The sequence below is a fragment of the Stegostoma tigrinum genome, chromosome 13, assembly GCF_030684315.1.
Source record: "Stegostoma tigrinum isolate sSteTig4 chromosome 13, sSteTig4.hap1, whole genome shotgun sequence".
Lineage (NCBI taxonomy): Eukaryota > Metazoa > Chordata > Chondrichthyes > Orectolobiformes > Stegostomatidae > Stegostoma > Stegostoma tigrinum.
Window position 1 is genome coordinate 74,877,780 of NC_081366.1, and position 15,922 is coordinate 74,893,701.

General features: G+C 43.8%; 1 protein-coding gene across 1 annotated transcript in view; it reads right to left on the minus strand.

Annotated features, from left to right (window-relative positions):
* The window catches only part of LOC125458334 (slit homolog 3 protein-like), a 623,269-nt gene extending 622,923 nt beyond the window's left edge, over positions 1 to 346 (minus strand). Inside the window, exon 1 of the mRNA XM_048543536.2 lies at positions 88 to 346. Coding sequence (XP_048399493.1) covers positions 88 to 260 — 173 coding nt within the window. The 5' untranslated portion in view covers positions 261 to 346. The remainder of the gene's footprint in view (positions 1 to 87) is intronic.
* Between the last annotated feature and the right edge of the window lie 15,576 nt (positions 347 to 15,922).

The following is a 15,922-nucleotide window of genomic DNA, read 5'->3' on the forward strand; positions in this document are numbered from 1 at the left end:
TACAAACACAGACTTGTTGAAGGGCATGTAAGTTTCACTTCTGAATTTAACTGAATCCAATGTTAACGAAAACATAATTTTACTCACAGTCTCTCCGTATTCCTTGGTATTCCTCTCGGGACAGCCTTTAATCCCAAATGATGGCAATCCACGTTGGATCCAGAGCAAATGCAGCGGTTGGGACACGCTTGAGTGCAAATTCCACAAAAGAGAAGGGTGAGCAGGACAGATCCTGGAAAACTGTCTTTAAATCTCGCCATTCGAGAGGATGCAAAAAAGAATGAGAGAGAGAGAGAGAGTTCAAAGACTGGGAGGTGGAACAGGAACAACTTGGACTAAGTTTCAGCTTCCTCTTCACTTATCAGTTTGAGAAGTTGGGGCGGGGGGGGGGGGGGGTTGGGGGAGTGGGGGGGAGGTAGCTTTGCAAAAGCAGGCGTTCGGAGCTCACAGCCCCTGGCAGTGCCGAGCCCCGGTGAGATGGGACTCCAATCCTCCAGCACCTAATTTGCAGCGAGAGTTTCTAGTTAAAACCACAGGGCTGCCAGTCCCTCGCTGTGAGCAGCAGCCCTGCAAAAGTGAAGTCACCCTACAGGTTCCAACCTTCCCTCCTTCTCAGCCTTTCCCTCCAACTTTCCTCCACTCCAGAGAGAGACAGGAGCTCCAAAACAGTTTCCACTTAAGAGATTCTTCAGAACAGTTTCCACTTAAGAGATTCTTCAGCAGACGGAGAGGTGGGGGAGGAGGATATGAAGCCAGCAGACTTTCTCCCCCCACTTACTGAACAGTATTCCTGATCTCTCTCTCTGTCCTCAGTTATTCTCTTCAAAAAAAAATCTCTAGTCTGTAAGGGGGAAATCAAACAAACGGCTAAAAACTCCAAGCAAATTAACAGCACTCTCTCGAAATTTAAATATCCATCAAAACTTTCAGTCCAAATCCACACTCCTGTCATCAAATTGCAATGTGATCAATATCTTTGACTTGCACAGATTTCTGCACAAATTCTTTGTGCATTCGTGTCAGGGGGGATACCTTCCTTTGCTTGGAATTATTCGTTGTATTTTTTTCTCTTGCCTGTTCTAAAGCCCCTGGCAATGTTTCTTCATTCCTTGCGCTGGTGATGAGATTGTTGTAAAGTTCTGGAATTGCCTCTCACACTGGTCAGCTCTGCACACTGGAGTGCATGTGTGTGTTTTGGTGTATTCTTAGTTGTGATAAAACTTATCCTCGCCCCAAACTCCCAGCTGAACTTGTTACTGGTTCACTCTTAGCTGTTGTCAGCTACCATGTCAGAATAAAAGTTTTTTTTTGTCTCTGTCTCACACACGGGTGCACACAGACTTAATTGGCACTCTCTCCCCTCACGGTCTTTTCAGTGCACACTTGTACACTGTCGCACATTTGTTGTGGTGTAAACCGAGAGCATTTGGGCCATCTTGGCTGTACTGGCTCTCCAAAGGGACCTAAGGGGCATTTTTTTTCACACAGAGGGTGGTATGTGGACGGAATGAGCTGCCAGAGGAAGTGGTGGAGACAACATTTAGACATTACAACACTTAAAAGGCATCTGGATGGGTACCTGAATAGAAAGGATTGAGAGGGATATGGGCCAAATGTTGGCAAATGGAGCTAGATTAATTTGAGATGTCTGGACAGCATGGATGAGTGGGACCGAAGGGTCTGTTTCTGTGCTGTACATCTCTATGACTGTAAATGAATGTACACAGAAATATTGTCCTCTCACATGCACTCAATGACTCCCTGTTGTGCACATATGCACACTACCACTCAGAAACATAAACAGAAATTGCAGAAAGAACTCAGCGGGTCTGGCAGCATCTGCAGAGAAAACGCAGAGGCCCGGAGACCCTTCTTCAGAACTCATATACATTCATTGCTCATTGACATATTGACCAGATTTTCTTGGAATCAAGAGGACATGGCAGACCCTGGAAAAGACGGTCAGTGCTCACATGTGGATCCCCCCCCCCACCCCACCACGATCCCATTATTCCTGGTTGGGATAAGGGTCACACTGGGATTCACACAGGGGGACAACCTGAACTGAGCACATCTGTTGGTACTTAGGGTTAAACCTTGGCTACCGATTGGGGTTGGCCGAGTCAGGAAATTTCCTGAACCCGCCTCAACCAAAGAGACCGCGAAATGTGAGAACTTTTCTCCAGGAGGGTGCAGGAGGAGAGATGAGCTTGTGCCCACCAACCTCGTAAGCAGATTCTAGGATGGCACAGGGGCTGATTAGTACCTAGCTGGAAGGCTTGACTGTGGTTCCCCATGACTTGCTCCCTGTTGTTTTCAAAGATTTCAAAGAGGCCCTCTTAAAACTAGTTTTGCGGGTTCTCTCATCCTCCCAATCAGCCCCTTCTGCCCCCCATGCCAACCCCATGCCAACTCATCCAGAATCCACCAATGGGACCAACCTGCAAAACTCTCCATCTAGGGACTGGCAGGCACTGGAATTTTGTGCACATTGTGTTAACGAGAGCTTGCCTTGTAGGATCCCAAGAGATGTGTGTGTATAATGTTCAGACTCTGCCCCAAAGTTAGCCTGCCATGGGTTTTCAGGCTGCACAGAGAGAAATAAATGTAATGTTTGGCTCATTGCTTATAATGTGTTTCATTGTTTTCAAGCTAATAAAACCCAGGTGAGTGATTGCTACTTAGATTATTTTTCAAAAGTGCCACTTAAAGCATGCATTGTTGAGTATCTGTCTCATGATCAGGAGATGTCCTTCCACTGGCAGTTCAACGCTAGCAGGACTGAAGCTGGAATCCACAAGTTGGCCAGATCCTAGTGTAACTGCCAGGTTTCTCTATTCTCCTGATGTGTTTTTTTACAAACAGAGGTATGGAGTACAAAAGTAAGGAGGCTATGGGGGGATCTTCAATGTGGCACCGGTCCAACTCAATTTGAAGTATTGTGTCCAGTTCCAGGCACCGTATTTGAGGGCGCGTAAATAAAATAATCACAAGGATGTTCACCAGGATGAGGTAAATACTTCATCCTGATCCCTGGATGGAATGGAGAAGCGAGAGTTGTAAGCCATGGTGAAGAGAAGATGATTACAGTTGATCAAAGTCGTGAGGGTATGTGGATAGGGTAGATAGGGAGAAGCAGTTCACATTGGCAGAAGTGTAGAGACTCCCATCTAAAGTGATTGACAAAAGAAGCAGAGGTGGCAAGAGGATATTTTTTGTGCAGCAAGGAGCTATTGTGTGGAAAGCATGTGTTGTGGGAGCAGATTCAGTTGTGGCCTTTCAATTTGATTTGATTTATTGAGAGACACCCTCAAGTGACAAGCTGCCCACCCAAGTCATATTAATGCTTGTAACTGATTTGAACCCAACGGCAGTGGGCTGAGGCCCTTACATCGTCATTAATTGGCCTCAAGGGTTTCAGTTTGTGACGGGGCAGGTAGATTGACCATTGGGCTTCCCACCCGAAGTTAAATCTGGTAGCGGCGAGTTGGCTGCTTCACCTTTGGGAACACCTTTGTCCAATGTAGTGAATGACCCTCGTGCCTCCAAACCCTCTAACTTTGGGAGCAAAAGTTTCCAACCCTGGTCTTCTGGGCAGTTTTCATCACTTGGTCTCATGGGAGGTCTGGGCTGCTTCCCTATTCAGATAGATAGCTAGCAGAAGAGTAAGATTTTTGTGGGGCTCCATGGGAAAAGTGGAGGGGGGGTGCGGGCGTGGGAGAAGGGGCGTGTGTGAGCTAATTTGCAAATCTGCACAGCTCCAGTTTAGGCAAGATGAACCAAATGGCCTCTTTCTGTGCAGTAAACATTCGCAGATTCTATGATACTGCTCATTACCCTCTCAAGCAGTAAACACAAAGGGCATACTTAATCATCTCATGCTTTCTCACAGCTTTTTGAGTTGCATTTCCATAATACAAACAATGCTCCGGGCCCTTTGTGAACCTTCTGTCAGTTTAAGGTGTACAGTGAGCAGAATTCCTGATATTCAATTCCATAATTGCCAACATTCCCTGTAATTGTCTTTAACATGTGCTCTCCACTACTCCCACGTATTTTTCAGCCCTCTTTGCTTCTTCTCCCACGTTATCCAATTTATACATTGCATATGGAAAGAAACAGAAGTCTACTTCTTACATGAAATTACAAGTTTGCCTGGAGAAGTAAAACCTTCAATACGAATTCTGAAGAAGGCCCACTCGATCCAAAACATTCACTCTGAATTTTCTCCATAGGTTCTGCCAGACCTGTTGAGCTTTTCCAAGAATTTCTGCTTTTGTTTCTGATTTTGGGCATTCACTGTACTTTCAGCTCGTATTAAGGATTCATATGATGTGACAACAATCTGTTGAATTTCTTTATGGGGAATGTTTGGAGGATAAATGTTGTCCAGGTGACTGGGAGAATTCCTTTCATGTTCTTCGACCTGTAAAATGAATTTTTAATCTCCACTTAAACAAGAAAGAAGAAAACTCGACTTACAGCCAGCAGCCCCCAAATGGAAATGGTTGTGATGCAGGGAGACATTAATGTGATTCTTTTAAAGGGAATTTCCTTCCTTTTCCATGGGATAGAATTTTGATGGGCTCAGCGCAGATGGCTGAAGAGTTGATGAGACACCCATACTATTGCTTTTGATGGGGGCAAGCCAAATAACCCAACCAGTCGGGCATTGGCAAAGCCATCATTAGGCCTTTGCCTGGAATTAGGACCCCAGTGTCGGAATGGTCAGCCAATCAGAGGCTCTGGCATTGAGCAGCACCACCCAGGAAGCCATGGTTGCTTCTGAACATGACACCCCCACAATTTCAGGATCCAGGACTAAGGTAAGGGTTTTGTGGCCAGGTGGGGAAGAAGCATCAGGGATGCATCTAGGTTTGGGGTCTCACAGGAGGTGGAGGGCATTTGGGTCAGAATCAAAGGCTGATGGGTGGCTACCAGTGACTAACATCTCTGGCTGACCTCCAGTCCCTTGACCACGGATCAAGTGCCTTTGGGTGAGGGACAATTCCAAGTGACAAGCGGCCTATGCAAGTAATGCACATGTTCACAACAAGTTTAGACCCAACAGCAGTGGACTGAGGTCTTCGTGTAATCATTAACTGGCGGAGCAGGTAGAATCATCATTGGCCTTTCTGCTGTGGACTTAAATGTGGTAGATGTGAGATAGCAGCTTGGGCTTTTGAAACACTTTAATCTAATAAAGACCCTCCAGCCACCAAACCCACTACCTCTGGCAGCAGCTGATTTCATCGATAGTATTGATCACTTGGTCGCATGGGAGGGTATTTGGGCTGCTCTCTCATTCCTCTCCTAATCTCATTCTGCCTTCTTTAGGGACATCAATTCCGATTTGCTCCTTGCAGCTGGTGAAGAGCATTTAGCTCTCACTTCGGTGAAAAATGTGATTTGGATATGAGGGACTTTGAAATTAGGGTGGGAAGACACATCCCCATAACTCCAAGAATTGAGTACAGGTAGCTCTCCAATAAAGCGACAGTTACATGACCTACCGTTATAGAAACTCACCCTATCAAAGATCGCCATAGAAAATTGCATTATAGGGTGGTCGCGATAGAAAATTGCTGCAGCTGTGCAGCAAAAGGTTTGCATTCTCCAAACCACATCTACAACTTGTCAAACACATCAGAGCCGATTCGCATTAATAAAGCACGCATTAAAGCAAAACGACCTGTACAAGTGTTTCTGAAAAACGACCCATTTTATTCATTCTGAGCTCATTCAGGACAATTTGCAGGAATATCTATTTTGGAAAAAGAACATTTATACTGTATAATGTGCAAATGGTTTTCCTCTTAAATTAGTATTCTTGTAATTTGTCCTGATAAGTACGAGGCAAAAAGCTACCACAAAATGGGCCTTCTTTCCTCAAGATCTGTACTACAAAGCGACGGATTGAATTTAATGATATTTATATGCAAGGTTGGTAAGTAACTAATTTAATAACAAAAAGAATCCGTATTAAAGGTTGATGTCAGCAATTGTCCTGCTTGTCTAATCCTGACGGTCCAAATTTGAAGGATTAAAGTACTGAAGCCTGTTGGGCCCTAAACTTCACTAAATATAGTGACAGATAACATAATTTCTGCCATAATTCTTGACTTGGAACCAACACTGTGCAGCATCTGATGCCACCACAAATAAAATGCCACTCATCCTAATGCTGTTGTTCTCTATTGCCAGCAACTGGCTGCTTTAAATATATCAGTGAGAAAGAAATTGAAGAACCAATGCTACAATTGAGGAAAGTAATTCTGGAGGTGTCTATCGTGAACAGAATGGGAGGATTTCACCAAAACCTTGCTCCCCGTTCAGAGTACAAACCCAATCTTCGACTCATGTAGTTTTTTTTTGTTCATTGCCAGGATATAGGCTAGCAAGGCCCAACATTTATTGTCCATTTCCAGTTTCTTTTTTTAACTCCCAAGATGTTGGTGGTGATAAGATTTCTTTAAGCAGTGCAGCATTTTTGGTAGAACTTGTGACGATGCTGGCTTTAAGGGGTTGCATTTTGAGGGGGAGTGGAGGGGTCTGGCGGCTGGACTGACCCATAAAAAACTGACTGACATAAGGAGGCACTCGTGATTAAAATCGCCTTGCATTGGGGTCGTCAGTGACATACGGACCTAGATGGAGCGAAGGGCGGATACCCTTCCCGAAACTCGAAAACATCCCACTCGTTCATCACCACTTTTGCTGTCAAGAGCTTTTTAACTGTTGGTAGTATTTGAGTGGAATTGGATTGAATTAGATTTATTGTTGTGTGTGAAAAATTTGCAATGTCTCTGCTTTTCGCGGCATCTCAGCTAGAAGGTACCTCAGCAGAGATCCCTAAGTGTTTGGAATGAGGTTGAAAGAATGATAAATGTCTAGCATAAAGTGGAAAAAAAATTACAATCCTTTTTACTCAAGTCTGTGTCATCACCCAGCCTCCTGTCTGCAAGGATTTGAAGGATTAAAGTACTGAAGCCTGTTGGGCCCTTAACTTCCTCCCCTTCCCGCACCAGGCTTTCGTCTGGGACTCCCCTCCCCAAACCAGGCTCTGGTCTGGGAATCTCCTCCCTCCCCGCGTCAGCCTCCGATCTGAGACTCATCTCCCCCCGCGCTGGGCTCTGGTCTGTGATTTCCTTCCCCACACTGGGCTCTGGTCTGAGACTCCCCTCCCCCAGCCCTGCCTCCAGTCTGGGACACCCCTCCCCCGCCCTGCCTGGCTACGCTCTGGGACTCTCCTCCCTCCCTGTGTCAGCCTCCAGTCTGAGACTCCACTCCGTCTGCCTGGCTCCAGACTGGGGCTCCCCTCACCCTGCGCCAGGCTCCAGTCTGGGACTCACCTCCCTCCCCACTCCGGCCTCCAGTCTGGGACTCCCCTCCCCCTGCCTGGGTCTAGTCTGGGATTCCCCTCCCCATGCCTGGCTTCAGTCCGGGACTCATCTCCCCAATGCCTGGCTCCAGTCCGGGACGCCCCTCCCCCTGTGCCTGGCTCCAGTCCGGGACTCGCCCCACCTGCCTGGCTCCAGTCCGGGAGACTCACCTCCCCCTGCCTGGCTCCTGTCCGGGACTCGCCCCACCTGCCTGGCTCCAGTCCGGGACTCCCTTCCCCCTGCCTGGCTCCAGTCCAGGACTCCCCTACCCCTGCCTGGCTCGAGTCTGGGCCTCCCCTCCCCAATGCCTAGCTTCAGTCTGGGACTCCCCTCCCCCTGTGCCTGGTTTCAGTCTGGGACTCCCCTCCCCCTGTGCCTGGTTTCAGTCTGGGATTCCCCTCCCCAATGCCTGGCTTCAGTCTAGAACTGAAATTCTTATGGTTCTGCAATAGGATTGTGAGCTAATTTTCTTGGATGATGCTCCGGACTGTTTAATTGCTGGTCATAGATTAACTTTGCAAAGAATACAGAACATTAAAAATAGATCTTTATGCTGAGTTTCTGATGGCGTTAATATATAGAGGCCTGGGAGAATTTTTTTTACCCCCCTTGTTCATTAACGAGGTGAGGGTATCACTGGCTAGGCAGCATTTATTGCCATGTGTCAACCACATTGCTGTGGGTCTGGAGTCACATATCAGCCAGGCCAAGTAAGGATGGCAGATTTCCTTCCTTAAAGGGCATTAGTGAACCAGATTGGCTTTTCTCCCAACAATTGCTTCAAGGTTATCATTGGATTCTTAATTCTAGATATTTTTATTGAATTCAAATTCCACTATATGCCCTCGAAGGATTTGAACCTGGGTCCCCAGAATGTTATTTGGATCTTTGCATTAACAGGTCAGCGATAATACGAGTAGCCCTTGCCTCCCCATCCTGGCTTTCGTTCGACTGTAATTTACTCTTTCTAGCAAATAAACTGTTGGGTTATTCAGTATATGCAATGGAAAATAAAGTCCAAGTAAACAAGGTAGGATATCCTTCCTCTTTAAACAGCCTGTAACTAGCGGTTTTCTGATGAATCCTTGAAGTTCTTACATGATTCCAAACCGCACAAAAAAAACCCCACGCTGACCACAGCGTGAGGAACTATCAATAAGAGGTCCCACATGATAGGAATAACGTAGGAAATGCTCATTAACCGGAAAGATCAACTTTAAAAATAAAAAAAATACTTGAATTGTGAGCAGCTATGTTGTACTGAGTAGAAGACCCCAGGAAAGGTGCAGTGTGTTGACTCAAGGGCCTCAAGAGTCTAATTAGCCAGGATTCCTACTCCTCACACACAGATCTTTTCAGCTGTCCCTGCAGAAAATACCTGGACAACAATCCCACAAGGTAGCAGGAAAGAATGGCGATATTATTATGAGGAAAATCAGGAACGGTAGATAGGAGATCAGGAAATAAAGAAACCCAACAGATTTTCCAATCAGTTTAATAAATCTCAGGTTACTCTAATCTGTTCGGAAGTCTAATTCTGTGCAGAGCAAAGCTCTCCTTTTATTACAAGAATTCAGTGATGAACATGGATTCTCACAATGACTGCTGCACTAATTCAATTTAATTTGACATGGATTAAAGACCAAAACTATATCTGTGAGTAACAGACAAGACGACTGCCTGGATTCTGACAAATATCCTGCAGGTTGGGAGAGTCAGAAAACATCCAAACATCTCCTTCTGGTTGGAATTTGCTGCCTGGGATGTTATTTTTTCAAACTCTTCCACAACTCCACCGCCCCCTGCTGGGATCAACCTGACACACTCATCCAACAGGCAACATCTTTTCTGTCCACTTTGTTTTCACGCAGATGAGGACCTTAGTTCTTCAGGAGAAGTATTGGCCGTCGTTGAGCTTCGTGTCCGCCTGAAATAATTGTGTCTTCACTGTCCGAGGCTGAAGCATTTAAATCCAATCGAGTAATCTAACTGAACGCTGATGAGTATTTGGTTCACTTTGCATTTATCTCACTGATCCATAGACTAGACATCAGTGTAAAAAAAACTGCCCAACCTTCCCCTCGTAATGATTTCCCAGTTTAATGTTTCAACCCATGACCAGTTGCCCTTAGGAAGAAGGTGGTAAACTGCCTTCTGGATATGCCACCATGCATGCGGTCATCTATGATGTGGTTAGAGAGGATACTGGTGCAGTAACAGTGAAGGTACAGTTCAAGACTGGTCAGCGTGTGTCCTGGAGGACAACTTGATCCCAAACATCTGCTGCCCTTGTCCTTGGGGATGATGGCATCGAAGGATCTTTATCGAGTTGGCACAGTGCATCTTGTACGTTGGCTTTTATTCACTTGTGGGATGTGGGACATCACCGTCTGGCTAGGATTTATTGCCGGTCCCTCGCTGCCCTTGAACTGAATGGCTTGCTCACTCACTTGAGAGGGCAATTGAGATCCATCAAGTCATACAGCGTGGAAACAGACCATTCGGCTCAACCAGTCCATGCCAACATTAAGAAATGGATGGAGTACCAATCAGGAGGACTGCTTTGCCCTCAGCACCATGAGGCTTTTTGAGTGTCTTTGGAGCTGTGTTCTTCAAGGCACGTGGAGAGTGTATAACCACATGGAAGCCAGTGAAAGATAGAATGTGGCTTGGAAGTAACTTCCCTTGCTGTCTTTTGCTATCTAACTAACCAACGCAATGTACATATGCAAAAACGGTGTTGCTACTTGGAAAAATAAGTGCTCACCCCAATAGATATAAATCGCAGCAAAAAGCAACGCTCCCAGGAGAAAAGAGATAAGGGAAAACAAATGTGAAAAGAAAAATGAATGAGCACCGGGGATCCAGGTTCGCTTCCACCCTCGGGTGACTGTCTGTGTGGAGTTTGCATGTTCTCCAGAAGGTTTGTCAGTGATACCCTTGTGAAAGGTGGTCTCATCAGCACAGATGCACTGGAGATAGTGAAACTGGGAGAATGGAAAGCAATATTGCAAGAAGTGAGCTGTCAGGAAGTGTAAACGAGATAAAGTTATAGAAGTCAAGGAAAGAAAGGGATGAATCAGAAATGAGCCACAAGAAGGTGAGAGAAGGATGCAATTCTAGACGAGAGCTGGAAGCAGCAGGAATGATGTTGCCGATGTATTGAAGAAGGATTTGTGCAAGGATCCCGAGCGGAAGTGGGATAAGAAATGTACCATGTACCACACAAAGAGATATGCAGAGCTGAAACCCATGAGGATAGACTTTGATATGGAGAAAATGAGATGAGTTAAAGAATTGTTCGAAATAAGAACAAGCTGAGCCAAGCCAAGGATGGAGACTGTGCAGACTTCTATTCAAGGTAGCTGTGAAAAGCCTTCAGCCTTTGGCAGAGTGATGACCTAGCGGTATTATCTGCGGGCTGTTAATCCAGGACCCCCATTCAAATCCTGCCGCAGCAGATTGTGGAATTTCAGTTCAATGAAAATTTGGAATTAAGAGTCTAATGATAACCTTGAAACTATTGTCAGGAAAAATACATCTGGTTCACCCATGTCCTTCAGGGAAGGAAATTGTAACCTTTACTTGGTTGTGGTTACATGTGACTCCAGGCCCACAGCAATGTGATTGACTCTTAACTGTCCTCTGGGCAATTAGGGATGGCAATGAATTCTGACCCAGCCCATGATGCCTTCATCCTGAAAATGTAAGCAAACAAACCACCCTGATGGTTGGTGCTCTGTGTGGGGGGGATTACACAAGCATGGACTATTATTTTATCAAAATGTAAATGAATACATCAAATTAGAAATGAATCTGGTGCAATTATCCAGGTGGTTAATTTCTTCATTACACCAGCCATATTTCTTTTTTAGCATCTTTGTGGTTCCCTCTGAGAGACAGTGTTTACCAAAGTCTGAAGAGCAGGTAGACAAATTGTTTTGCTCAGACAGCTGCCGGGAATGTCAGAGGAGCACGTGTAAACTGACCATCCGTTTTTCCCATCCTCCTTGCTCCCGAAGCGTGACCTCCTTCCTGTCAATCAAGCACTCAGCACAAGTGGGAATAAATCAATGGCTTCAGCAAATGTCCCATCAGTCACTGGAAAAAATCAGTGCACGGTGCCACTTGGCCAATCGACTTCGCGTATCAGGAGTCATTGTCGAGAATAATTCAGGAGTGTTGGTTAAATCATGAGGAAGGCTTTGCTCGTTGTGAATCTATATTAAATCAATACCATTGACCCAAGGGAGTTCACCAAAAATATCTATTTGAATAATTCTAATGGGAGGAGAAGTGGATAAATGTTTGAACAAGAAAGTTTATTGAGAAAGAACTGTAAAATTCAACAAGTCTATGATGGAATAGAATATTTTGCTAAATGTAGGACACTGCAATGGATAGATGAAAAATTTAATGAATTGGACTATGATTAATGACTGTGTACAAATCCATGTGCAGCCTAGATCAATGACACAATGGAATCTTGTACAACAGGCAGGGATTATTGAGTCGGTTACTTAGTTTGTGTCTTCTGTGTCCAGTGATAATAATCATTGACTGCCCATGTTTGATTCCAACCAGTGTATCAGCTTGGTTCTCATTCAGCTAATTGTGGTCATCCACATTTGAAAGCCACTGATTGATTTGCTCCGTTTAGTTTGTTTCCTTAAATAAATCCAATTTTATGTAGACAGCTCGATAGTCTACTTCACACAACTCGTACCTGAAGGGGCAGTGTACTAGCCTTTAAGTGGGCTACTGCCTTCCTAATGTTCTGGATGGCCCGACAGCCATTAGCCACCATGTTACCAGGAAGAAGAGGAAAAAGGCATTTCAAGGCACAATCCCTATGTAGTGTAATAAAAGGCAGCATCTACACAACAACCTGAAGTCACGTAGTTCTTCATTAGGTGATCACCTGAGGTGTCAGTTGTTATAGGTTACAACAGTATGGACAATGGGAATAATACTCCACATGGTTCTGTGGAGAGCAACTAATATATTTTAGGAGCCTCCAACTGATGAAATTGAAACCTTGGGAATTTTCTCGCAGTCATCTTCAGGCAGCTTTCTCCATAGCTATTGTTAAAGCTTTTCTGTACTGTTGGCAACAGCAACTATTTTGTGAAAGGTTTCTTAAAAAGTACATTACTGGCTAAACTAATTTCCTGTAATGTTGCTTCTACGAATTGTTCAACGCGAGACAATAGCAGGCCTGTCTCTTTCACTTTCTGGAATGCATTGTGGAATTCTGGCAGAAATATCAATTAACTTGGATTGACTGCACCAGACTGTTGAGACTAATCCTATGTGTAGCCTACTCAGAATAAAAGGCATTAAGATTTGGAGTCATCTGCTCTAAAACAGGGACAAAACCTTGGACTTTGTTCTGGACTGAATTCAGACTTCCTTTTGACTTCAGTGGTCTAACTTTGAGTCAGAAGCCAAGGGAAAACAGAACTTCTGGCTAATGATGAGAAGTGGAAAACTAGTGATTCCTTATGCCTCAATCAATGATGGCAATCAGTAAAATTAGTTTGCCAGAGAAAAAGTCGCCCCGCAATAATTATTTGTCAAAATTGAGAATGCTTTCTCTGTTCATTTTAGTGGCAAAGTCAGATTCATTTTCTAAAGGTCTGAGGAAGAATTTCACATATTAACTTATGCCGTTGAGTGAAATATATATTTTGCATAGCCCTTTGTTGCCCAAGGTAATGGTTCTGAAAGAATGAATGTTGAAGCTGCACATAGCTTCACCTAATCTGATGGTATCGCAGAGCCTTGGATGGAGAATCAGGCAGACTAGCACAAGATGGACCACACCAAACCCCCTCAAATTATATCAAGGAGAAAGCCTAGATCATAACTTTCATCTAATATAAAGGCAAGTGTAAGGTGCTGTGTTCAGCTGTGATTCGATTTGTCAAACTATCAAGCTTTAAGGCAAACATACTATATTCATACAACATATTTAAAACACAAACAAAATAAGAAGTATTGACACAACTTTAGCACTGCTAAAAGATTTAATAAAAAAGCGCATCATTTGACTACTACTCATGAACTATTCCAATACAGCAGCATCCCATAAACACACGCTTGGCAAAGGCAAATTCAGCAAAACAGATTTCCTGCACTTGCTATCTCCTCCGGTCCAGGAGAAGGAACACCAGCAGAATGAACCTAACAGCAGAGAGAGAAGTCAAGCATTTTTTTTCAGCAGCAAAGAGAGAACTGCATCTAGCAGCTTCAACTTCAAAACCCCAACTTCAACAACTGAAAGCTAAAGACCTTTAGCCTGTGTGAGGCTGACTCCAAACACTCATGCTTCTTTTGTCTAACATTTTTAAAAAAACAGAGCCATTTGCTCTGCTTTCCATGGAGCAGACACCTTGGTGCCAGATTTACAAGCCCCCTCTTCATGAGAAGCAGGACAGAACAAATTGCTCTTCAAAGCACAGTTTATCCACAACATGATGTCTGATACATCACTTCTGCCTCAACTAATCCTAAGTAATGATGCCTCATAATTAATGTAATTTATACCTACTAATGTAAGAAAATAAGACCTTTTTGATAAAGTTAATTGGTTTACTCTCATTTGTCTTCAAATATTAGACAGACCCTGAGACTCAATGCAGAAAGGAGAATCAATGGCAGCACTATACACAAATGACAAGCTGACTAGTTGCCTGTAACCGAAATCCCAATACCACATCTTTAACATTTTAAGTACTATGTTTTGCAAATCATAATTTGTTTAATTTTTTAAAATAACTCACTGGATGAGGGCATCTCTTGTTAGGCCAACATTTATTGTCCATCCCTAATTGCCCAGAGGGCAATTAACTGTCAACCACATTGTCATGGATCAGGAGTCACATGTAGGCCGGACCATCTAAAGGCGGCAATTTCCTTCCCTCAGGGACACGTTAGTGACATAGATGGATTTTTCCTGACATTCAGCAACAGTTTCATGGTCATTAATAGACTCTTAATTCCAAGTTTTTTTTTCATTGAATTGAAATTCCATCTTCTGCTGTGGGGGAATACATGGGTCTCTAGATTAACAGTCTAGTGCCAATACCACTTGGGCTATCACCTCCCCTGTTGAAACGGCAACATTTTTCTTGTAAAATACACAGTGAAAGTACTTTATCCACTCACAGTATTCAGAATAGCCTGCAGCATACAGAAAAAATAGGTTATTCTTCAAACTGACTGGAACTTTTTGAACAATGGATGAGGAGTGTCCAATGATTCTAATTTATTTGGATTTTTGGGAGAAGTAAAAGTTTCATAGAATTGATAGCAAATTTGCTTGTTGGCAGAGAGCAGAAGGTGATGAAATTTGGACCAGATTGTGTCTGGGGAGTTGTAAGAATTGCAGTCTCATGGGGTTTTGAATCAAGCCCTTTGCTGCCTATGCTATTCACAAGCAATTGAGAAAATTCAAAGAAATTCAGACAGATTAAGTGCATGGGTTAAGGAGTGGCAGATGGAACTTAATGTAGATATAAATGTAATGTAATACACATTGGTACAGGAAACATGAAACATATGTACATTGAAGGGCTTTGTTGTACTTATTCCAATGGGACTGTAGATCCAAGCAAAGTGCAACTCTACTGTGATTCATCAGATACCATCCCTAAGGGGGCAAAGCACAGAATCACTGGGAATAGTGGCTCAGTTGCAAGACCACTATTCTGTGAGTGTGCCGTCTAAACGTAAGAATAGGTAAGAGTTTAATCCCACATGGGGCATTATTAAATTGCACCTATTAAACGACTAACGCTACTGAAATTACAGGGAAGGATGGCATTTACTGTATTTGGCCAGTTTAAGACTAAGGACACCAAAACCAACTCAACAGGGACAATCAAGTTTCCATCCTAACCCTTTTAATTATTACATTAACTGTTAGAATATTGGAAGGTGGGTCTTAAATAGGATTCAAGCACGATTAATAAATGTTTCATCAATTGCACAGAAACCCCTCCCACGGATAATTGCAACTCCAAAGCAAAGTGACGAATTAAGGTAGCGAAAATTATTCCACAAGAAATGTACAGAAAATAGTGTGGGTCACAAATGGTGATACATTGAGCTATAAGCTGGAGTTCTCTTGGTTCAATCAGCTCTGTGCTGGCAGTGCTAAGTCAGAAAGGTTACCCCTTTAAGGTGCTAAAACCAAAAGGCATTAACACACAGCAGCTGAACAAATGGCTGAGGAATATTTTTGCAGGTACAATATAATTGACTATTTGTAGAGTCATAGAGCTGTACAGTTTGGAAACAAGCCTTTTGGTCCAACTCGTGGCATTTGGCCCATATCCCTCTAAACCCTTACTATTCATACACCCATCTAGATGCCTTTTAAATGTTGTAACTGTGCCAGCCTCTGCCACCTCCTCTGGCAGCTTATTCCATACACACATCACCCTCTGTGTGAAAAAGTTGCCCCTAAGGTCCCTTTTAAGTCTTTCCTTTCTCACCTCAAATCTATTCCCTTTAGTTTTGGACTCCCCTACCTT